The sequence below is a fragment of the Aspergillus melleus genome, assembly GCF_016097325.1.
Source record: "Aspergillus melleus strain CBS 546.65 chromosome Unknown contig5, whole genome shotgun sequence".
NCBI classification, from domain to species: domain Eukaryota; kingdom Fungi; phylum Ascomycota; class Eurotiomycetes; order Eurotiales; family Aspergillaceae; genus Aspergillus; species Aspergillus melleus.
Window position 1 is genome coordinate 923,908 of NW_025763374.1, and position 23,829 is coordinate 947,736.

A 23,829-nucleotide genomic window follows, 5' to 3' on the forward strand; every position below is an offset into this window, starting at 1 on the left:
GCAGCAAGAAGAAGAACAAGTACAAGAACGAGATGAAGAACGCGCACTGTCGTTATCTCGATCCTCGGTCGTTCCCAATCCCTTCTACGAAATCGACCGAGCGTACGAAGAACAGCGACGCAATTCCAAAAAGATGAAGACTAGCCTCGGTGCCAAGGACGGCGATACTACGATGGACTATCTATCGGCAGCTGAATTTCCCTCCTCCCCGGTCTCGTGCCAACCCCCGGCCCCTGCCGAGCGGCAACCATCCCAGCCCGAGTCACTCATCAGTGCCGTGCCGGAGACTCTAGTCGAGGATTCTATGCCAGGCGAGGACGGTCTACCGCCGGATTCCCAAAAGTCCGATATCATGATGATCGATTTGACGCAGTCCAGTCCCCTCGTGTCACCGGGGGGCAGCGACGAGGACTTTGCTCGATCTAATCGACTGCCTCGAGGGCCAGGATGGGTGCAAAAGAACATACCGAAGACGAGGCGACAGACGCGACAGTCGTCGGCGGGGGCACGCATGCACCGGTTGCAGGATGCCAGTATCAGTCCGCCAGCACCGAGGCGACGATGGGGGAATTCCAGGGGATGATGTGGAATGGGAATGGGAATGGATGAAACTACTGAGCATGTATGTGTAAATAGGGGAATAATAATCTGAAGAGGATTGATTACTCAATACTTCATCCAAGTGTTCTGAAGGTCTGACGTGGGTGACAAAACCTGTCCCGTGATTGGCTGCGGTGTCCACCTCCCAACGACGTCATTGTTTTTTCTCTGAACATTCCTCCCTTTCCTTTCCTCTCTGCCAACTCAATTGCTTCACTACGATGTCATGCAAAGACCACGCCATGTCCCCGATATATTCGGTCATCCTGCCAGTCTGCCCTCTTAAAATTTTCTAGTTTAATTAACGCTGGCCCTCCCCTCCCCTCCCCTCCTCAATGTACCTCCCCCTCCTTCGTACTACTTCTCGTCAGAGCTTCCCACCGCCAGTTACTACCTGGTCGTGTTCTAGCCGATTGGTCTGGCGCTCTGCTTCATCCTGCACGCATACGCATCCCCGCCGCAGTTGTCGATGTGGCTGTCGTTCTGCTAGTGGCTGCTCGTGTTCTTGTTGTCTTCATTCCCCCTCTTTCCCCTCTTCTTCGTTATCTTCTATTGCTAGACCGCTCTCTTCCTTATCCTCCTCCCCTTCCTTCTTAACACCATCCTCAATACCAGGACCATCTTATAGGAACTTCTCCTCCCTCTCATCCCCTCGTAAAAGATCATTCTCCACCACCATGAGCCAGACGCAGGAATACAAACTCAAATCCATAACCTCCCTCTCAGACCTGAAGGAACTCGATAAACTCGAGTCCGAGGTCGAGGGCATCGATGACGCGAAGATCCTCCTCGTCAAACATAACGGGCAGGTTCATGCCCTCAGCCATAAATGTACGCATTATGGGGCGCCGTTGAAGCTCGGCGTCGTTGCGCCGGATGGGAGGATTACTTGTCCTTGGCATGGTGGTATGTTCTTTCTCTTTTTCTTTCTTTTGGCTTTGGGGTTGGTTTTGTTTGTTTTGGGGTTGAGAAGAGTGGCTTTCTTTCGTGGTTTGGAGGGAGGGGGTGGTAGGGTATAGAGATCTTTGGGCTGGGGTGGTTTTGTTTAGATATGTGTATATGGTCTGACTAATATTTCTGTCTGAATAGCTTGCTTTAATGTCGGCACCGGTGATGTCGAAGACGCCCCCGCTCCGAACGCGTTGAATAAATTCGAAGTCGTGGAGAAGAACGGCGCGGTTTATGTCAAGGGCGAGGAATCGGTGATTAAGTCCGGGCAGAGAGATCCTGCTGTGAAATGCAGTGTTTCGTCGGCTGAGGCTGAGAAGGTTGTTGTCGTTGGAGGGTAAGTCTTATTATCTAAACCATCTCATATTAGGGTTTGATTTTCCTGGACTGTCTTGGATATCAGCTAACGATGGAACGTCTAGTGGCTCCGGAACCCTAGGTACCGTCCAGGCCCTCCGAGAGATGAAATACAAAGGCGCCATCACGGTCATCTCCCGCGAACCGAACCTCATCATCGATCGGACCAAGCTGTCCAAGGCTCTGATCCCCGACGCGGAGAAGATCCAGTGGCGTCCGCGGGAATGGTACCAGGAAGCTTCCATCGACATGGTCTCCGACGAGGTGACCGGCGTCGACTTTACCAAGAAGACCGTGGCCACCAAGTCCGGCACCAGCTATCCCTATACCAAGCTGGTTCTGGCCACGGGAGGTGTCCCGCGCGGTCTGCCCCTAGACGGGTTCAAGGATCTCGGTAACATCTTCCAGCTGCGGGACGTGACGCACGTGCAGTCCATCCTGGCAGCCGTCGGCGAGGAGAAGAACAAGAAGATCGTAGTCATCGGCAGCTCGTTTATCGGGATGGAAGTCGGCAACGCCCTCGCCAAGGAGAACGAGGTCACCATCGTCGGCCAGGAAAAGGCCCCCATGGAACGCGTCATGGGCGAAAAGGTCGGCCGCATCTTCCAGAACAACCTCGAGAAAGCCGGCGTGAAGTTCAAGCTTGAAGCCGGCGTCGCCAAAGCCACGCCCTCCAAGACTGACGCCGGTAAAGTCGGCGCCGTCCATCTGAACGACGGCTCCGTGCTGCCCGCCGACCTGGTCGTGCTCGGTGTCGGCGTGCGCCCGGCGACCGATTTCCTCCAGAACAACGCATCCGTGCAGCTCGAGAAAGACGGCTCCATCAAGACAGACGAGCACTTCGTCGTCCCGGGCCTGAACAACGACGTCTTCGCCATCGGCGACATCGCCACATACCCGTACCACGGACCCGGCACGGACCCCAAGACTGGCACATACACTCGCATCGAGCACTGGAACGTGGCCCAGAACGCGGGACGCGGCGTGGCGCGCGCCATCGTGCACAGTCAAGCCTCATCCTCCTCGCTGCAATCCCTCAAACCCAAAACCTTCATCCCGATCTTCTGGTCCGCGCTAGGCGCCCAGCTGCGGTATTGCGGTAACACGCCCAACGGCTGGGACGGGCTGGTGCTGCAGGGCGAGCCGGATAACGGCAAATTCGCCGCGTACTACACCAAGGGGGAAACAGTGGTGGCCGTGGCCACGATGGGCATGGACCCTGTCATGGCGCAGAGCGCGGAGCTGATGCGTCGGGGGAATATGCCGACGAAGTCGCAGATTGAGGGTGGATTGGACGTTCTTACAGTTGGTGTACCGAAGACGGTGAAGGTATAATTACCTATATAACCATATCGAAGAAGTAGTAGTGGGAAAATTTGTATATCCTGGTAGTAAGTAAGTAAGTAGGTAGGATCAGTTTATGACAATGATTTGACCTATATTAGATGTGTTTCTGGAATAGTGTAATCACGGGAATTGTAATGTCTTTACTATTTCCATTGGATGTATGGAAATTTCATGCAAGATTTCTATCTATACAGGGAGAATGATATTGGGTCTTTTCGGTGAACAAGCAGGTCCTCCTCCTCTGCCTCCTCCTCTGCCTCCTTCTGCTACTAGTGTAGACAGGCTGATCAGTCTCGACAACCAGATAAACTTACCCACATATCCATTCAACTAAAACACCTCAAGCTCCTCTCGAAGCCAAGCCAACTAGCCACCATAATGGCGACTCGAAAGGGGACCAAAGATCGCGTATATCCCTGGGGCATCTAGTGCAACCTAGTGTCTCTGGCTCGACCGCTTGTACATACGATGTCAAAGTTTGAAAGAGTCCTACTAGACCTGCGTAGCCATCTCTGGATAAAACAGTGGGTTCAAGATCCAGAGTCCAATGCGTTTTCTATCTATTCGATCACGAAAAAACGAGCTGTTTTGTCAATGTGAGCTCGAATTGAGATCAGATAATCGGTCTCGGGGTCCCATGGTGTATAGTCGATCTCATTTTGTTGGATCTTCATACAGAAGGGCAGGTAGTGGTCGACATGTAGCTATCCATGAATCGGATCAAGCAGAGTAAGCATCTCGACATCGAGAACTGTATCCGGATTGTATCCTGGTGGAACATGATAGTTGCCAAACCTGAGCTCTGAAACATTCGCTACAGATGGTGTATACGACTGGGTTGCAGATTGAGAACGCATTGAATGTTTTCAGGGTGAATTTGTTGAAGATGGTGAAGGTATAGATAGTGAAGGTATAGCAAGTGAATACGCATATCAAGCAGAGTTAATGGTATGAAATTTGTATTCCTGGTAGTTAGTTTGGCCAATGATACATAATGCATAAGAAAAAAACCAAAGCAGAAGAAATTATATGCAATGAAGATTTTTATTCTCCTCGTAACGCCATACATAATAGAGACAGACAGAGTTGGACAGAGTTGGACAGATAGACAATCGGAATATATAACATGGAAAGTGGAACCAAAAGAGTAAGCGTCTAGGAACAGTTAGAAAACATAAGAAGGAAACCCTATCTTCTAGGTCATTTCTTCTCTTTTTCCTTCTTCTTCGATTTGGACGATTTCGACTTCTTCTCCTTGTTCTCCTTGCTGCTGCTCTTCTTGACCGGGGATGCTTGTTCGGGCTCTTCAGCCTCAACCTCGACCTCTACCTCTGCTGCCGTCGAAGAGGACTCCGGAATCGCACCAGACATGGCGGTAGTGGTCTTCGGATCCGTCCGAATCGGCAAACTCGCCGACCTCCGCGGGGTGCCTGGAAACGAGGACACGACGCCATTGCGCTCGTCCTCGACAACCTGGGCCTCCTCTTCAGGAGTCAACATCGTGCCCTCGATGCTCATGAAGCCACGATCGCGCTCCGCGCCAGGAATCACGTCGACGTCAACGACACGGAAACGCACGGTGCCGCGCACCCGATGTCCGGAGACGGACTGGAAGTAGCCCTGCGCGGCGGCGGACTCGTCGGACTCAGCGGCCGTCGCGTCCGTGTCCAGGAGGGGGTTGGTGTCGGAGGCCAGCGTGATGGGCTTGAAGTGTTCCTTCTCGGGATCGAAGGTGGTCGAGGGTTCGGAGGAGGAAGAGTTGTTGTCGTCATTGTCGTTGTTCTGGGACTCAGTCTTGATGGAGTCGTCGCCGTTGGCTTTATCGTCTTGCCCTTCTTCATATTCACCGGGTGCAATCCACTTCCAATCGGATGGCAGTCTCTTGCGCTCGATACCCACGGAGAACAGGTTCAGGGCCACGGCGCCCAGGAATCCCTCGGACTGCACGTTGACCCAGCCTTCGAGGATCTGGCCGCGCTGGGGCCGGAACACCAGAAAGGTAGCGGTCAGGTAGACGTACAGGACGCCGTACTCGCCAGCCGTCTTCGCGAGGGTCAGAGGCTCCGGATTCGGATCGGACGCGGATCTGGAGGACTCGGCGGGGTCGGTGCTGGAGATCGTGGGGTTGGAGTAGGCCAGGACGACGCCCTTCAGGGGAGCATAGTAGGTGAGGATCAGCGGAGAGAGATGCTCCGCCATAAGAGACGCCAGCGCATGAGTCGGGGAGATCGAGATGGGAGAGAGAGGCAGATAGAGCGTCGCGGTGGTCAGGGTGTAGGGCGAATCGAGAGTAGACGCAGCGGCGGACTTGGACTTAGAAGACTTCTTGCTCTTGCTGCTGCTGTCTTTCGAGGATTTCTTGCTCTTCTTTTCGCGCGTGCTGGATTCGTCCGCGATCAAATTGTTGGCGTCATGCTTGCGCTTCTTCTTCGACGGTGACGATGAAGAAGCGTCCTTGTTCTTGTGTTTGCGCTTGCGTTCCTTCTCGGGCTCCTGGACGGAGTGAGACGTCGGGTTCGAATCGATTTCCATTTCGTCGACTGCCATTGTGTGTGATGTGTGGCGCAGATCAATGCGCCTTTCCTCCGAGGTTGTTAGAGATTCGATGGATTTTCCGATGTCGAGATCTTTTTTTTTTCTTTTCTTCTTTTTTTTTACTGTCCGCCGGGTGGAGAAGACGGGGAAGGCGGTGAACCGGGCGGTGGAGGGGGATCAGCACTCGCGAGAGACCAAATCGCGACTTTATAACCCTGAAAGAACACTAACATCGCGCTATCGCTATACATTCGTTTTCAGTTAGTGGAAGTCTGGCTGGGGGATTTCGATGGACTCGAACTCTTAGTTTCAATCATGTCGTCTATTCTTTCCTTTGTTGGATGGGCGGTGCTTCCCAACGTGAGTAGCTGACTCTCCGTGCGGAGCTTCTCCGGATAACATGATATCTTGTATGGATTGACTGACTTTCATGGCCATACAGTATGTCACCTCCCTAGTCCAAAGCGTATACTACGGACTTACCATTCGCGCGGGAGATCCTCGCCCTCAACCCCCCTCCCCGCGCTACGCGCGCCATCGCCGTCGCATCTTCGTCCTAGTCGTGACCGGCTACCTCCTCTACACTCTCTATGAGGCGTTCCACCGCATCCAAGTCGCCGGCGACTTCTACAAAGCCCTAGGCGTGTCTCCCCTCGCCGACGACCGTACAATCAAGTCGCGGTTCCGCCGACTCGCCGCACAGCATCACCCGGACAAGATCACCCAAGGCGAGGGCCTCCCCGCCGATAACTACTTCGTGTACTTGAAGTTGGCTCAGGATACGCTCTTGGATCCTGCCAAGCGGTTTGCGTATGACCGGTTCGGTCCTGATATTCTGGGCTGGGGCGATCGCAACAAAACGATGCAGGACTTTCTGATGACGGGGTTGCAGCGGTCTTTGTTGCCGTATGTCGGCGGGTTCGTCACGATAATCTTTTTGAATTTCACCTGGTGGGCTAGTTGGGGTCGTTATGTAAGTTCCTCTTTCGATACATGTGCCCTGATTTGTGTGTTCTTGTTATTAATGGGATGTCGGTTCCAGTGGCGCTTCTTTACCTTCGCGGCCCTGCTCACTCTCGAGCTGACTCTGATCACCCAACCGGGGGCCTTCTTCATCCCATCGACTTACATCCCGCCTGGTCTGCGCGATCTCCTCGGCATCTCCGCCGAGAACCCCAGCTTCTACCTGCTCCCGTTCCAGATCCTAACCCTCGCGCAACGCGCCTCGGTCACGCTACACATCTTCATCTCGCAGGTCACGCCTCCGGAAGTGAGCCAGAAACCCTCCGGTCCCAGTGATCGTCTCCACCCGCAGACGATGCAGCGGCTCGCGCAACTCCTGCAACTGTCGCGCACGACGGACGGCGAAGCCACGCGGCTCTTGCAGTTGGGGTTTGCGCCGTTCCGTGGCGATCGCGAGGGTGTGGCGACGCTGCGGAAGGGCATGAAAGAGGGGTTGGTGTTGAGTAGTGTCAGGGCTAGTCCTGGGGTTCAGGCGGCTGTTGGGGAGGTTGTTGAGCGGAAGATGAGGGAGAAGAAGGGTGAGTAGTTTATGGATTGGATTGCTGTTTGTTTGAAGATAGGATGGTTGGATAGCTAGTGTAGATATTTGGATATATGAAAATGGCCAATAGAACAGTTTATATGGTAACTTTTCCGGAGTAAGAGGATCAGACTATGAGCGCTTGGTTGTAGATGATTGAGATAATTGTATACTTCGTGCGATATCCTGATGGAAACGGGACACCCAAGATATACTTCTTTATAGCCGTCAGGAAGCCACACAATCCCCAAGTTCACTGCTCGCCTAAGTTCCATCGAGAGAAACTCCCTAACTATAAGCATCCCCGCTTTCTAATCTATTCAGAATATGAAATGCACGCATAGGAAAAGGTAATAAGGAGACAGCCCTAACTAGAGGCCATCCGACATCTCGTACCAGTGGTAGTAACAGTACAGTAATGTTACAAAATCATGTGACCAAAACTCTAAAAAACCACAGATTTCACATGACATCTCGGGTGTGGTTCAGTCAGACAATAACAGAATTTGTATGCAATCCAACAAACAAACGCAATTCCCCCCGCCAAAAAGAGGGCAGAATGTACGAAATCTACGCAAAGGGCGAACATATCTACCAGCTATCTAGCTCTTCTTCCAGAATTCGATTATCGGCTTTATTGCGGGTCCAGGACCCGATTCAGTTCCGGCTGGCGGCCTTTCCTATGTTTTGGTGAGGGCGAGTCTCGAGATGACGGTCGGCGCTGACGGCCAAAGTCAGGTGCCTGCAAGCGGGAGTGTCATGTGACCAAAAGTATAAAAACCATAGATTTTGTCTGGCTTTCTGGGTGTGGTTCAGCCAGACAATAACAATATTTGTATGGGCCAAAATAGTAAAATGCGTTTATCCTTCTTAAAAAGAGTGAGATCTTTACTAAACTGAGGAGACTTGTGCACAAGTCCAGTGCCTATCTATTCCTCGGATATTGGAACGTTATCGCCTTTTCGGCGGCTGTGAGAGTTGATTTACATACAGCAGCGCGCTTTACGCCCATTTCGTGAGATCGAGGTCTGAACGGGTCAGATCGGCTGAAAGCGGTCAGCATGGGGTTGGCGGTCAGGTTGGTCTGAGCCTCGTTCTGCCGATCGCTGTCCGGGTGCGGAGTGACTATCCCGCCGAGACACGGCGCTCTATAGACTGACCTACTCCACTCCTGTCTGATGCATACACGAAGACTTCTTGAGATTCTGGCTACGGAGGCTACGTCTATCGCCTTTTTACCTAGCTGGCAGCAAATGTCTCGCGTAGGATGTGTCTAGCACCAATTCTGTTTCACGGCAGACTACTAACGGATGACAATAGGATGCTCGAGAACTGGATTTCGAGAGGTGTGCTAGACTACCACACTGGAGAGGAATAGTGAAAGACTCAACATGATCCAGGCAGATTTGCTTCACCAAGGTCAAGTTGTGAATTTAGCAGGACACGACCAAGTCCGTATGCTTAGGGAATATCAAGTCGTGAATTCAGTATCCGTGTGAATATACGAAGCAAGTCACTTACCTATCTTTCATAGCCAGAGGAGTAGAATTTCCATTACATTGTCCTTCTTACAACCTTCAGTTTCTTAAATCCCAATGTCCCAGAATCTCTAGATTGCAGCATCGATATAGCGTTTCGCTCGGTCACTCAGGGGACCTGGACTGGCTATATTGGCCAATGCCGGGCCTGTCACTGCGTTGAGCAGTTCTATATTGGGTTGGGACTCAAACTCATGGTAGTCCCAAGCACCAACCTCAATCGGCTTGTTACTCGGTCAAGTAACGGCCGAGAGGGCGAATGCTCTCATCAGTTCCTAGAATTGGCGGCAGCAAACTTCTCGTACCAACTTTTGTGAGTTAAATCAATCTTACTAAAATTTCCGGAAATTAACAACCGCAGTTCTGCCAACAACCATGGTTCTATGGACCGAGGCCGAGATCCAAAGACGCATCGCGCCTCTATATAGAACCGGCTTACATCCGCATCTGTACTCCATGTCTCAAATAGTGGCGTAAAGCGATAGATCTACGCAGCAAAGAACATACATACCAGAATCGGAAAGCTGCGGGAGAAATAGCTCTAGTCTGTCCATTCTAAAACCATCAATCATGATTACCCCCAATTGAGGAAAACGCCCAGTGTTCCTCTCGCTTTGCTGGGCCTTTCAGCCAAAGTTGTCAAGAACAGAAGAATGAATTTTTGCACCCGGTGTACGGAATAACCGCAATTGGGCGAGATGCGCGTTTCTAAGGGTGTATAGAAGTATAAGGCATCCCCCTGGTCAGAGGCACAGTTTCTGCGTCTGCGGACATGGGAGGACTACCTTGCCATAGAGCGCGAAAATCAACGCCTCATCCGCACGGATGTGGGCTGGGCAAAACCGTGACCGGGCTGGCGCTTTTGAAGTTTGCGGCCCAGGAGCAGCAGGCGGGCTGCTACAAACCTTTCAAGAGTCAGATATCAATCGTCTCCGTGCTGAGCTAGCTACTGCCAGACAAGACCTGGATCGTCTTCACTGGATCAGAAATCAGAGCTTTATGCCGAATTTCAACCGCCATGAAGAGTCCCAAGCCGAGAAACATGAACAAGCACGATTGAATAGCCCTGATTTGTTGGAACGGGCAATGCAGACGCCATGGTGGCACAGCACAGATATTGCATATGAACCTCCCGATTGTGACAATTTACAACGAGGCAGAGAACCTCCTCGAATATGAGGTACATTCTAGTCGCATAGTGGCCATAAAGATGCGGATCCCCACGATAGGCAGCGTGCCCCCTTTGATACGACTGTCGGACCAGCACGAATGTTCACAACATGCATTTTTCACGACAAGTAGAGTGTCGATGAAAGACGTCACGTTCTATAGGAGCACCTCAAAGACGATGGGTCTTTTAAAATACTAAGCACGCGGGTGTGGACCTTGGGAAGTCAAGCTTCATGATCTGTTATGAACATCATTATCCCGGGCCAAAGGCAAAAACCTTCACAATCGTTGCGGGATTTTGCGATGAGAAGGCAAAAACTTCATCTCCCTCCTTTACTGGTGTTTTCATCAATGGAGTGCAGGGAATATCGCGCCTAAAGACGGGATTATCTCTGGACCTGCTAAGGCTAAGAGACGAGTCAAACAATCGAAACACTGATCCAGGTGCGTCCAATATAGCACTCACCTGTGGATAATTCTTGGGTTGTGAAAGAATTGCACAAGGAGTGCCTCCGCATGCTCCGCCAAAACTTGTTCAATCGTTTGAAGATTCTTCGAGTCAGAGTACTTTGACTTCGGAGAAGAAATAAATCTAGCTGGACTAGATTTGCATCAAAACAATCATTATCAAAAGCCATGTCCGTCCGGAATCTCAGCAGGCTAGGCTACTGAATTAGCAGCAAGGCCAACGGTAATCTGCGGTATAGACAAGCCCTTTCTCATCTTAAGTACCCAAGTTATCCGAGTATGGGTGTTATCTTTTGTTCTATAGAAACATGTCCATACTAATGAGTTTTAGCACTACGATATCCCCGTCAGCAAGCCGAAGAAGAAATGCTCTCCCTTGCTAGTTGAACTCCTCTAGAGTGGCTTCGAAACAATTGAAAATGCAATCAAACGCAAAGGAGAACGGAGAAAGAGAGGTCAACAACCTGCCCTTGACTGTCGCCAGAGCAAGTGGTGCGAATGGGTCGTGGTCACTGAGAATGGAAAGCCCCCAGAGAAGTCAAACAAATGCATCTACAAGCGAAGGCCATATCAATGGCATATGGGATGCTACCTTGAATTGACCAGGCCTCTTCAGCAAAGATTTATGAGTACCATCGACACAATCATCTATAAGATGTGTGACCTGTAGGATAATATGCTTGGTAACAACCAAATACTGATAAACCATCGTGGCTCGTGCTGTTTGCCGACATGCTTCTATAGCTTCCGCAAGCCTGCTACTATCCACTCGATAAACAGAGCCCACTACATCCCAAGCATTACAGTTCGACATGATTCTCTAAGTTCAACCCTTGAGGTTTGTCTCAAACAAGCTGCAAGGCATCTAATGGAAATAGTTCAAGCGACTGGCCACACTCCTAGTGGCTACTCCATTCTATTGCCTAGAAACTCCGCATGGGCTTACCTCAGGCAATGTTTTCGACACAATGGTAGAACAGAGCAACCTTGTTCGCAAATTTACCGCTCCGCTCGAGGTTGACGATCATTGTCCGCCTGGCCTGGCATTGGGACAGGACCAACAGGTCCCGTCGACCGCGACTCAAGCACTGAGGGACCATGACAATATGAACACAACCAGTTATGTACTCCACTCAGTCGTAGCCCTTTCATTCTTGCTGCTTGAATACCGCTTTTTCACAGACCATGCCAAATGTCAAGTGACGCAAAGCAAGATGAGACCAAAATGCAGTGGTTTCAGCATACATGCCTGTCATATATGACCATGCTACCTTCATTGTAATAGTGCAAGCGACTATCAAGTCGCCACATTACCTCTCCATTTCATACACACGAACAATTGGGTGGTGCTCGTTCTGCAACAAACTATATGGGAGCTTGATAGTCAATTTGATGGAAGAGTCTGGGGTATACCATGGTCGATTGATTAGTCCAACTAGGGAAGTAATAGACGGTAGCATGTATGCTTTATCATCAATTTTGTGGCTTCTGATTTCGCGTTCATCGATTCAGGGTATTGATTTTCCTTACTCCGAAGACCCAGCAGTAAAGCAATGTAGATATCCATGGTCTATCAAGTTAATCATTAGCCCGGAACCTTTCTGATGCCAAATGAACCATGTCTACATAGCAGTGCACTCTTCTTGAATATAAAGTTTACTGCGTAGAGAACAGTCGACTGTTGAATGTTGACTGTTCGAGAAACCTCATATGGAGGCTATTGCACTAGAATGCCTTAGTATACTCACATACGTACCAGCTCACAAGTCCACCTCGGTCATACTCAATGGTAGATCACTGGAACTACTCTCCGTCGTCATGATCCACACGTCCGCTATTCGACATCCACATTGGCATCCGGTTAAGGTGCTTCTATGGCTTGACAGAGTCCTTCTCTCTTGAAAGAACCTTGACGGTAGGGCTCTTTGCCCAGTCCATGCGATCAAAGGGAAGCCAATCCGATATTCTGATAGCAACGGGAAGAGACTCCGAGGGAGCTCGGCTTGGTTCGGTTCGGTTTGGCATGTGGTTAGATACCTCTATTCCCTTGTTGTAATCGAGTCAAGACAGACGATGTCTCTCATCAGACTGCGATACGAAGGTATCTTGAGGGAGTTAGATCAATTCTGTATAGGAATTTCCAGAGCTGGTGCCCATTGAGGCGATGACGCTATGTCTTCTTTCGACGTTCATTACTCGTTGCCACGTCGCCCTGGCGCTTCTGCTTAATTCGCTCGTGGGAGATCAGAACGTGCGAATTGAGGATTAGGTATCAAGGCTCTTCATCGACGTCTTGCAAATGCCCAGTCTGTTTCATGACACAGTGCAAGTGGGTAGGTACAACCTTGACAAAGGGCAAGATATTTATTTCATCGTGCGGAGACACACGAGAGGAGCTGTCTTCGGAAGGACAGGGGAAATAAGTCAGATCTTGGCTGGAGGTTGCTGGGGAGGCGGTAAGCGGGTCAGGCGAGTTGCCTGAAGGGTGATACTTTTTGAGTTCCTCTGGAGTGATCTGGATGAACATGGATGACCTGATCGGGTGCTATATTTCAATTACTTGTTGATGTTTAATTCTTTGTCTAGTAGGTAATAGTATGTACTGAATAGTAAAGAATTTAGTCTAGTGTGTCGAGTACCAAGTTGGTTTCATGGTCCGTCCGTTTGCAAGCGAACAGAAGGATCTGGGATGGAAATTATTTATTATTTTCATGTTTAGTTTACTGAGCGTCGAAAACCAAAAAGACCGGTCGACGAGCCAGTGCATCCCAAGGGAAGCAGAAACAGAACGGTGGATAAACCGGGTCAGTCGGGTTGAATTTTCGAATAGGTGCGCCTTTTTTTCCCCCATCGTCCCGGTCCATGCGTCAATTGCGTTCCGACTGTGGCGAGCCGGATTTCTTGGGTCGTGGAATCGTGATTATTGATTGTCCGCCGGTCGATCTGTTAGTCGAGCCAGGGCGTCAAGCGGTTTGATTTGCAGGTGTGTTCCTTGAGGTTAGTTCAAATAGAGAGAAAAAAAATAGACAAAAAAAATAAAAAGAGACAGGCCAACTCTTCTGATTGTGCCCGGCACTCCAATCAGTTCCAAAGAAAGAATGATTGTCTATCCACATGATGCTGGTGGGAGATCGTGACCCTCTGGTAAGTTAGTTCGTAGCAGGGAGACGCAGTGGAAAGGCAGTCCAGGCTTTCAGCCCGTAAGAGTCAATACGAGAAGAAAAGTAGAAAAATCATCCGATGGAGCTGGAATGGATCCTCCCGTAATTAATTGGGCCTGATCGCTGCGAATGAACGCCGGACGGAAGCGGTGGAAAGGCTGGTTGAATGCGGAGGCCTGGTAAAGGTATGCAGATGGGGAGAATGGGGAGAAGAGCAATGAACGGAAGATCAATTCGAGATATTAATCTTGGAGGATATTGTCAGAGGCCTTGGAGATGATCCAAGTACATCAGATGAGAATGGATAGAATGTGAACAAAAGAGAGATTGATGTAAATGTACTCCGTAGATGAGGTTCAACAGGACTGGCTGACTCATCCACTTGCCTGTTTGGGGACAGTAATCAGTCCTGGCCGTAACGCCGAGCCGTACCTGCTGCGTACGATACCTGTACGCTACCGTAACAGAAATACCAGGATCTCCCTGATCGTCTCTATCGAGCATCGAGAATACTTGTAAATTTGGTCACCTACACGTACCAGATGACGTCCGCGTTGACTGCTCTCACGCGTAAAGCTGAAAAAAAAAGACAAAAAACCCTCGGTACCGGACGCGTACCTTACAGCCCCCCCGTCTCTACCTTAGGGAAGGTCTCTTCCCTTTCTCTTGCAAATCCGCTGGGCTGCACCACAGTCTGCCGCCGCAGAACAAAGTCTGAGTCTAGTAGTAGACGAGATGAACACACCAACAATAATGAAACCACATCTTTATCCCTTCCATCCCCCCGGCCTTGCCGTCTCGCACTCCTCTCCTTTTCTTCCTCTCTCCCATCCCCCCTTCCCTCTCTCTTCCATCCCGACTCATTCTCACCACCTTCCCTCTCATCTTCAGCTTCTACTCCACCACCCCCGGACTATGTCATTTCGGCCTCATTTCTCCTATCGTCAACAAGCCTCGCCGTGACCGTGACTACCGACTTGCCGCTCACCTGTCGCCTTTCTGGTTCGGAACCACGCAACCCCATCGCAACCAATCTTCCACCGTGCTTCGTCACACACGCTCCCCTCCCCTCCCCCGGTGTCCGTCTCCCTTTTTAAACCTATTTCAACACTACGACCCCCGACCTGCCTCAGAAAAAAAACACTGCCACTTTGCGCAGGGGACGGCTTCCACCACTTATTAGTCCAACACCCCCAGGGAAGGAATTCTTCACCGGCTCAGTGAATAGCCTTCTCTCCAGCGACAGCACTGCATCTCTCCTACAAGTCGTTGCCAAACGCAAACCACTAGGCCGTCAACGTCATGCCTGCCTCTAGCTCTGCTACGTCGTCGGCCACCAACGGTCGCTCTAGTCGATCGGGGGCCTCCAAAGGGGTCCTGGTCCTCAAATTGTCTCCCGAAGCGTTGAGCCAGTTTGCCACGCCGCCTCCCGAACCCAAGGACAAGAAGTCCAGGAAGAACAGCACTCCTAAGATCCAGGAGCCCGTTGCCGAAACCCCCGTCAAGGAGAAGGAAGCTTCTCCCGCCTCGTCTTTCGCCGAGGCTCCGATCCCTCCATCTTCTGTGGACAACGCGTCCGATGCCGCCTCTACACCAGCGGCCGCTACGTCGGCTGCCGACACTCCTCGCCGCAAAGGCATGCCGGGCCCCAAACCGGGTAGTAAGAGAGGCCTGAACCAGACGGCCGAGACGCAACCCAAGCCGAGAGGCAAGCCGGGTCCCAAGAAGAAGCCCCGACTGTACGTTCAAATCTTTCTATTGTCTCCATTCACGGAATCACTCATACTAACTTATTGTCTTGTAGTGACGACGGCACCGTCGACCACGTGAAACTAGCGGCAAGCCACCGACTCGGACCCAAGGCCAACACCGGTGCCATCAACGCCGGTCTTCGTGCCCTGGATCGTACCGGGGCTCCCTGTCGCAAGTGGGAGCGAAAGCCTCTTCAATTGAAGAGCTTCACGGGTGTAAATTGGAACCTGTCCAGCTGGCGCACCCCTCGGCCTCAAGTCTCGGAAACGAACGGCGAGATCAAGGAGGGTGTCCTCGAGACGGGTGACAGCGACAGCAAGGCCAACCAGAGTGCCAGCGGAGTTCCCAGCGAGAAGAGCAATTCAGGCGACGGGGACCTCACGCCGGTTCCTCCCAACCTTACTGAAGCCTCCTCGCCTGCGCCTGCCATGGCCATGGCTGCGTAGGCCATTGACCTACGTCCACCATTTGCATCTCTACATTCTTTCTGTACATTATCTTTTTGACTCCGATTTTTCATACCTTGCCGCCCTGTTGTTTTTATTTGTGTTTTCCTTTCCATCTATTGGGCAGATACTGGAGCGTTTCTTGTTCTCTTTTTGTCGTCTGGGGTTGTATTTTTTTTTTTTTGCCGGTCTGGAGTTTACGGTCAATATTTTGTAATTGGTCTATCTATTGTCGAGGGACTGGCCTAGCGGTCCAGTTTGAAAGAGTGGAAAAAGATCGTTGTCCCGTTCATTCACCACAAGGACGTTTCATCTTACTTTTCTCCCTACGAACCTGCTTGGTTCCTTTGTTCTTCACGTTCTCCCTCTTTCTTATCTTACCTTTGCTCTAATTGTTATCTACGAATAAGTTATGTACCACTAGGGTTGTGAAAACATTGGATTTGGTATCCCTTTCAACGCAGCATCTGTCAGTTCCAGTCGGTGTTATGATAGGGATGGGGAAGGAGGAAAAAGGCATGCGGTAGATAGATAGAAAACAGATGGAACCACAGATGGGGATCTACCTGGACCAAAGCATGAGAGGATTTAGTATATGTTTTATTCTATGTGATCGGAACTGGATCCTTTGTATTTTGCAAATTTGACAGCAGGGATGATGGATGGCGGGGATTGATTCGTTACTTGGTACATTCTGAGTATATATTTGTTCCGGGCTCATACGCTCGTCACCGTTTGGAGGGACCGGGATGATGAAGTCATGGCGAGAGGGGTTCGAAGACTGATCGGATAGTTGCATCTGAAGGAGAAGGAAGAGGGGTCAAGGCCAGACATGCAAGGAATTCATTGTCCTGAGTATTGAGTACCTACTGAGTAGCAATTGAGCGTTACGTACGGCCGGCTCATCTTCAGGCCCAAAGCGCCCGAATCCCGTGCTTTCTCTTTCTTCCCCCCCGCAGCATTCCTTGTCAGGCCAGTCATTCATTCATTCATTCCTATTGTTTCTTGTCGGGTGATTCTTGCCGTCTCGTTCTCCTCGACTCTACTTTTTTTCTCCTCCCCTCCCCACAATTTCTGTCAGATTTACCGTATTGGAGGATCTCCCTGTAGTGTTGGAGTTCTGCTTTCCCCGACCTGTCACACAGACCAAACGCAGGCTATCGGGTCTATGCTGGTTCCCTGATTCTGTTGGATCAAGACCGTCGTCCAGAACCCCCTTTTACTGAGCGAATCTTGTTCTGATTGAGTCCCGTTGTCTGCCTCCTGTACATGGACACAGAAGAAAGATACTCCAAGGCCTTGACATTGACGCCGTGGGTGACTTGTTGCTACTACGCCGGTGCTCCACTCTCCGTTTATGGAAAGCCGTGACCTTCCATAGGAACACTGCGCAAGATCGTACAGAAACACGACATTGAACCCGCTCCGGGACCTCGACCAGCCCAGTGGACAAGTGCGTGAGATTATCCGAGGCAAATGGTGGTGTCTTGACCGGACCGTTGTCGAGTAAAGCACCCGAGCAGCTCGCGTGAGAGGGGGAGAAAGCGCGATAGAAGAGAGAGCGCCAATTCTTATGCCCATCGAACTAAGAGGGAGTACCCGCCGCCGCCCCGTTCGTTGGCTCCAAGACCCGCGAACGATTCCCCTATGGATGCACCTTTCCCCCCCTCCGATGGAGCTCGAGCTCCTCTAACCTCATCTTCCGGCCCAACAAGTATCTCTTCTCTTCCCCGTCGCTCATCTTACGCCTCCGTCCTGTCCGGCACCGCACTGTCGCCCCCGAGCAACGACTACTCGCATCTCTTGCCCTCCACCTCCACCTCTTCCTATCCCCCACCCTTTCATCCCGAAGGCCGCCTGCTGAGGCACTCGGCCGCCGTGGATGCAGACATGCAGATGAACAACTCCTCCTGGAGGACGTCACCCGGCGATTCCCTCCCTCCTTACTCTCGCAAATACGCCGACTTCTCTCGTTCCGATCTTTTATTTCAAAACCCGGGCGGGCTCTCCGATCCCGTCGCCCCGTTCTTCACGCCCTCCTACCTCCGCAACTCCCGCTACATCTCCCGCCTCGATGCCGCCCGAAGAGCCAAACAGGCATCCCAACGAGATGCCCTCTGCTCCGCTTCGACCCCTAATAATCCTCTCTCCACATCCTCCAGCCAGGCCAGCCTACCTCGGATAACGCCCTCCCACCGCGGGATGACGTATGATATCATCGAGAGGGAGCCGCCCGGTGACGACGATCATCTCTTGCCTCTGCCATCTCGCTGGAGTGATGGCGATAAATATGCCGGTCTGGAACTGACAAATGGGGGGCTGGAGGTCCGGTACACGGGGCCTGTCAACAAGCACGAGCACGAAGCCGCCGCCGTACGTGCAGATAATCCAATGCCTCCGCAGTGTGGCATCTACTATTTCGAGATAACGATTCTCTCGAAGCCTAAAGAAGGGTATGTTCATATGATACAATGATTCCAGGTCTCAAAGCAAGGCGGGGAAAGGGAAAGTATTAGCATGCTAACTACCACAGAATGATCGGCATCGGGTTTTCGAGTACAAAAGCGTCGGTTGAACGACTCCCCGGGTGGGAGCAAGAATCGTGGGCTTATCACGGCGATGATGGTAAATCATTTTTTGGCGAAAGCCAAGGACAAGGAAAACAATACGGTCCTACCTTCGGTCAAAACGATACCGTGGGCTGCGGAGTGAACTTCGCGACGGGATGTGCTTTCTTCACCAAGAACGGCGTCTTTCTCGGTATGTACAAAGCTCTTGAAATTTCTGTATTGACATAGGGCTTACTGGGTTAATTTTCTCAGGCAACGCTTTCCGGGAGTTGCAAAACGTCAAGGTGTACCCGTCGGTGGGCATGAAGAAGCAACCCCCCGTTCATCTGGCTGCAAACTTCGGCCAGCAACCCTTCATGTTTGATATCGATGGAATGGTCAAGGTACGTTTAAAGAAACTTCTTTTATGCCATCCATGGGCTAAACGGGTCTCTAGGAAGAGAAATCCTCGGTCTACTCAGATATCCGGGCCACCAACACTGCCAACCTTCAGCCACCTTTAGACGAATCTGCTTTACTTCAAGAGCTCGTTGCACAGTTCCTGGCTCATGACGGTTACGTGGAAACGGCCCGGGCTTTTGCCGAGGAGGTTGCGTCGGAGTCGGCCGCTTTGGAGAACGGTCGCCAGGAGCCGCTCAAGAAGTATGAGGTGGAGGAGGACATCGAAGCGGTCAATCGACAGAGTAAGTATTCTGATACTGTTACTCGATGTCTCGGGCTTGACTAACTGTATGGGCAGAAATACGAGCGGCTATACTGGACGGGGATATCGACAAGGCCTTGAAGTATACCAACGCCTATTACGCGAATGTTCTGCAGACATTCCCCCATATTCACTTTAGATTACGGTGCCGGAAATTCTTGGAGATGATGCGACGCTGCCACGAGCTGTCCCTTGCGGCGTCCAAGAAGGCCAAGGCGTCCAACGGACTACATGACAGCAGCGCCATCCTGGACGAAGAGATGGAGCTCGACGAGCAGAACGGAGATGGCTGGGAGGCGGACGGAATGGACATGGAGGAACCGGAGCAAACCGCCAAATCCAACATCCTTCTCACCGAAGCGGTTCAATACGGGCAGCAGCTGCGCTTGGACTACCTGAACGACGAGCGTGGAGGCGACAAGAAGATGCTGGATGACATCTTCTCATTGGTGGCATATCCAGACCCGAAACGGTCGGTGCATGGGCATTACCTCGACCCTGCCGGACGGATTGCGGTTGCAGAGGAGTTGAACTCGGCCATTTTAGGTAGGTCTTTTCTCTTTCCCGGTCGGCCTTGGCGTTAGGAGAGATATTTGAACGGGTAGAAACTAACATCTGACAGTGTCTTTGGGCAAATCTTCATCGGCTGCTCTGGAGCGGCTATACCAGCAGACCGAAGTGTTGGTTACCGAGATTAGCGAAGAGGGCGGCGCCGGGGCGTTTATCAACGTGCGAAATGATTTTTTGCTTTGATCTCTTCACTCGCATACCGGGCAGAGATGGAATTGTTTACTATTGTTTATTTACTTTTTCTCGGGCGGACCTGGCATCTTGAAGACTGACTCGAACGACCATTCGTTCCACTTTTCGTTTCCCAACTCATTTATGTATCCCTTGATTCCGAGGCCCTTTGTCCGTTCTTATCATCACCACTCAGAGGTACAGGTTCGGTGGTTATGAACCGGTAATATAGTCCCCCATGTCATGAGTCGACGCTTCTTTGTTTTTTTCCGCTTCAGTCTATTTTCAACGCTTGTATTCTTTTTGCCGAGGGGCGGACAATGGACAGCGGACATAAGGCCTGTCAGCGAATCGATATGATGCATCTGCAGGGGGCGCAGGAGATATTGGGCGTCAATGCGAGGTGACGATCCTGGACGCGAGCAATGCGCTGTGCAGAAGTCATTGTTCCCTGGGATTAACCTGAGGATTTAATATGTGGGACATAGGAGTTAAGAATACAATCTATGCTATGAGTTTGAAGTGATCTGTATCGGAGTATGGTGTATGTATGTCTTGCAGTGGAGAGGAACGCTGAAGAGACACCTCAGGCATGAACTGCGTCATATGCTGGATGTATTGCATGTATGGATGATACCACAATACCGGCGGGAGTGGCGGTCACGGACGCTGACAAAACGAGGCGGTGACCGTACGGCGGTCTCTGGAGGCGGCAGGCACGACCGTCGGTCTTTCTTTCTTTTCCTTTTCCTTCTCGATTTCGAAGGTGGAGATGAGAGAGATTCCTGGGCCGATCTCTCCGTCTCTCTCTCTTTCTTTCTTTCGTTTTCTTCTTGCTCTGTCATCGGTGGTGAACTTCGTCTACAACTCACTCCCGACTCCACCTACCCTGTTTCATCACTTTCTAGCTCGATGATCTGGCGCCTCCACCCCCCAGCTCACTGCTCCGTCAAGGGGTGCCAGCACATTATTCTCGCTCGTGCGAAAGGGAAAGGCCGCATTCTACTGACCAGCCATGGATTCCTCCCGTCCACATAGTTCGGACCTGGCTAGTGAGGTTCCCTGCATTCCTACCCACTCGGCCACCACTCCGACGGCCCTCCGCTGCTGTTGTGGCCGTGATGATTGCGCATTCCTTCACCACAATAATGTCGCCTTGGAGGGGCTGGAAAAGGACCTTGCGACTGCTGCTAGATTAGGTCAGGTACGTATTAGGCCTCTCATTCTTTGTGCCTGATGATCCATACCGTCCCGTCGTCATTGCCCATACTTGAGCGGGGTTGTGCCTGTTGGCCTCGAGCTCGTTTGTAGATAGATTCCTGCCTTTCCTTTCCCTTCTCTTTATTCCTTGTATACATCTATCCATTTCGGTGGGGCTTGTGCTTCCCTGGTTGTTTACTTCCTCTGTTTACGCTCTGGAATTTGCATATTACCCTTTTCGTCACACTCGGTCCCAAACCGGATGAAGAACAAACAATGCATTCGAGTACTCTATCAACTTCCACCTCACCTCCGATGGCGACGGCAAAGATCGGGTCTCCTATCATATCCCACTGCGTTATAGTCCGTCATGGCTGCCTCCCATGAGAAAGCTGCCTCGGCGGCCGTCGACATGAGCTCGTCATCGCTAACCTTTGCGCTGCAGGCTTTACTTCATCGCCATGAATCCTACATGGCCGAGGCCGAGGAGGACCGTCATCGGTTACTCGCCAACATCGAAAATCTCGAACGCGAAAAGCGGCTGGCCCAGGCTGAGAACGCGCGCATTATCGAGGAGAACCGTGGTCTACTGGAACAGCTGGACGGTTTAAACCAGGCTGTCGCGGATTCGGATTCCCATGCTAAATCGCTGGCCGTCAGCTTGGAGAACGCCGAGGCCGAGCTTCGCAAATTAACAGCGTCGGCTGCGCGTGCGGCCGACCTCGAAGCGCAGCTGGCTCACATGGAGGCAGAACAGGTTAAACTGCAAGAAAGCCTGCTGTCTGCCCAGGAAGACTCCAAGTCGGCGGTGCAACGCTGGAAGAACGCCGAGTGTACCCTGCGGGACCTGCATGATCAGGTCGATCGGATCGAAAAGGAAGCCCGCGAAGAACGCGAGCGTCATTCGGATTTGGTCCAGCGCATGGAGCGGAGACGGGCCGTGGAACGAGAACTTGACGGCGCCGCCGGACGGCTAAAGGGAGCCGCGGCGGCGCAAGAGTTGGGGCGTGAACACGGCGGAACTGTGGTGTCGCGCTTCGTTCGGGATATATTACAGGACAATGCCAACCTGCAAATGGGGATCGTGGAGTTACGGGAAATGCTCGAGAGTTCAAACCAGGAGGTGCAAAGTCTGCGGGATCAGATTCTGTCACACCAGCCGCTGGCATCGACAACCGAGGGCGAGGTTGGGCAGGGACCCCCACAGCTTGCAACGACTCTGAGTCAGGAACTCGAGTCGAAAGAACCGCGCCGAGTGTCGCAGGAGTTTCACATCCACCATCATTACCATACGCCACCGGTGTCAGCCAGTTCGAAGAAAGACAAGGCCACGCTCTTCCGTCGCTCGAAGAAGAGACGCTCTCTGGGCAGTCCTTCGGTCTTGCATTCGGCTTCTGGCACGCAGCTGGCCCGCAAGTCCACGCATCGATCTCAGTCTTCCACGTCCTCCACATCTACTATCTTATCTCAAACTTCAGTCTCTATTCCTCCCGGGTCCTCACATCGGTGGTCATTGCAATCGCCCACGGCCGATTCGCTGGCGAGTTCGCCGCAGTCGGCGTATCGAACATCGTCTATCTTCGACCGGGTGGACCGCGGCTTCTCGTCCCAAGCCACAAGTCCCGACAGTACTATCCTCCTATCTCCTCTCCGAAATTACGGCGGCAAGAACGGTCCGTTCGATGCGGGGTCTCGCCCGCTGGATGAACCAGATGGGCTCGACGGTCGTGGCGATGATCACCTGGAGGACGACCTTTTCAACGAGTACAGCCTAGATCTCGGCGACAGGGCGCCGCTTGAACCTATCATCCCAGAGGAACGGGAAGACTCTTCGTCGTCGGTGCATTATGCGGGATCTGAACGGGCTGGTTCGCCAGCCATCCCAGACGAAGCCTTCTCCACACCTTATCGATCCCATCGCCGGGCCGCGTCTCACGAAAGTCTCTTCTCGGTGGCAGGAATGGACATTCACACCCCTAGTCGCCGCCCGTCACGCCTGAGCGAGCTGCCCTCCGCCACATTACCTGTGCACATGACACGCCGAATCATGTCGTATGGGACCGACCGCTTCTCCACCACTCCGGTGACCGCAACCACCACCGTCACTGCCGGTCGCGAGCCCTCCAGGAGCTCAGAGCAGTCTCCCCAGACGTTACTGGCTTCTGTTGCTGCCAGCGGAAACCCAGTTCCGGAAGCCCGACCTGCGTCCATGGACGTTGTTCGTCCCCAGTCCACCGCCCCTATACCTGCTCGGAAAATATCACTCAGTCGCCGTGTGGGCGGTTGGGTCCGGGGGCGCTGGGGCACCGCCGCCGTGGCGACTGACGGATCCTTAGAGCCCCATGCAGAAGAGGAAACAACGTCTTGCGCTTCGTCCATGCGCTCGGGGTCCTCCAATCCGTCTATCAGCAGTAAAACATCGAACCTCAAAGCCGAGTCGGTTCCGAGTTTGCGGTTCCGGTATCCAGGGGTCAACCAAAAGGGCCCGATCATGGGATTCCGACCTTCTCCGCGAGCGCCATCTGCTATACACGCCCAACAGATTGACGAAAATCTGTTGAGGGAGAGTCTAGCCGAATGATCCTGCTCACAATACCTGTCATGTACCTTGTGTATACGTGGCTCCCACTATGTTACTTTGCCCATCCTTTTCTTTGTACTTATTATATACTTGCACTGAGCCGTGCCATCTTGTCCATCCTTTATATATCTCCTACTGTCTTGCCTTTTGCATGTGATGCATAGCGATT

At 51.9% G+C, this 23,829-nt stretch overlaps 7 protein-coding genes across 7 annotated transcripts; 6 read left to right on the forward strand and 1 right to left on the reverse strand.

Moving 5' to 3' along the window:
• Positions 1 to 133: 133 nt before the first annotated feature.
• LDX57_008814 (uncharacterized protein) lies at positions 134 to 583 on the forward strand (the record flags this gene model as incomplete). The annotated part of the gene is made up of 1 exon (XM_046090538.1): positions 134 to 583. One exon carries the CDS (start codon positions 134 to 136, stop codon positions 581 to 583), a length of 450 nt encoding a protein of 149 aa, XP_045946513.1.
• A 694-nt stretch (positions 584 to 1,277) lies between these two features.
• On the forward strand, positions 1,278 to 3,240 carry nfr1 (putative AIF-like mitochondrial oxidoreductase (Nfrl); the record flags this gene model as incomplete). The annotated part of the gene is made up of 3 exons (XM_046090539.1): positions 1,278 to 1,506; positions 1,690 to 1,885; positions 1,971 to 3,240. 3 exons carry the CDS (start codon positions 1,278 to 1,280, stop codon positions 3,238 to 3,240), a joined length of 1,695 nt encoding a protein of 564 aa, XP_045946514.1.
• A 1,212-nt stretch (positions 3,241 to 4,452) lies between these two features.
• Positions 4,453 to 5,799, reverse strand: LDX57_008816 (DNA-directed RNA polymerase I subunit RPA43; the record flags this gene model as incomplete). The annotated part of the gene is made up of 1 exon (XM_046090540.1): positions 4,453 to 5,799. One exon carries the CDS (start codon positions 5,797 to 5,799, stop codon positions 4,453 to 4,455), a length of 1,347 nt encoding a protein of 448 aa, XP_045946515.1.
• A 303-nt stretch (positions 5,800 to 6,102) lies between these two features.
• Positions 6,103 to 7,336, forward strand: LDX57_008817 (J domain-containing protein; the record flags this gene model as incomplete). The annotated part of the gene is made up of 3 exons (XM_046090541.1): positions 6,103 to 6,147; positions 6,230 to 6,760; positions 6,830 to 7,336. 3 exons carry the CDS (start codon positions 6,103 to 6,105, stop codon positions 7,334 to 7,336), a joined length of 1,083 nt encoding a protein of 360 aa, XP_045946516.1.
• A 7,633-nt stretch (positions 7,337 to 14,969) lies between these two features.
• Positions 14,970 to 15,865, forward strand: LDX57_008818 (uncharacterized protein; the record flags this gene model as incomplete). The annotated part of the gene is made up of 2 exons (XM_046090542.1): positions 14,970 to 15,406; positions 15,472 to 15,865. The coding sequence occupies 2 exons, from the start codon at positions 14,970 to 14,972 to the stop codon at positions 15,863 to 15,865; spliced, it is 831 nt and encodes a 276-aa protein (XP_045946517.1).
• A 1,647-nt stretch (positions 15,866 to 17,512) lies between these two features.
• Positions 17,513 to 19,891, forward strand: LDX57_008819 (putative Ran-binding protein (RanBP10); the record flags this gene model as incomplete). The annotated part of the gene is made up of 6 exons (XM_046090543.1): positions 17,513 to 18,318; positions 18,399 to 18,625; positions 18,688 to 18,818; positions 18,872 to 19,118; positions 19,175 to 19,684; positions 19,761 to 19,891. The coding sequence occupies 6 exons, from the start codon at positions 17,513 to 17,515 to the stop codon at positions 19,889 to 19,891; spliced, it is 2,052 nt and encodes a 683-aa protein (XP_045946518.1).
• Positions 19,892 to 20,894: 1,003 nt separating this feature from the next.
• On the forward strand, positions 20,895 to 23,660 carry LDX57_008820 (uncharacterized protein; the record flags this gene model as incomplete). The annotated part of the gene is made up of 2 exons (XM_046090544.1): positions 20,895 to 21,083; positions 21,525 to 23,660. The coding sequence occupies 2 exons, from the start codon at positions 20,895 to 20,897 to the stop codon at positions 23,658 to 23,660; spliced, it is 2,325 nt and encodes a 774-aa protein (XP_045946519.1).
• Positions 23,661 to 23,829: the final 169 nt, after the last annotated feature.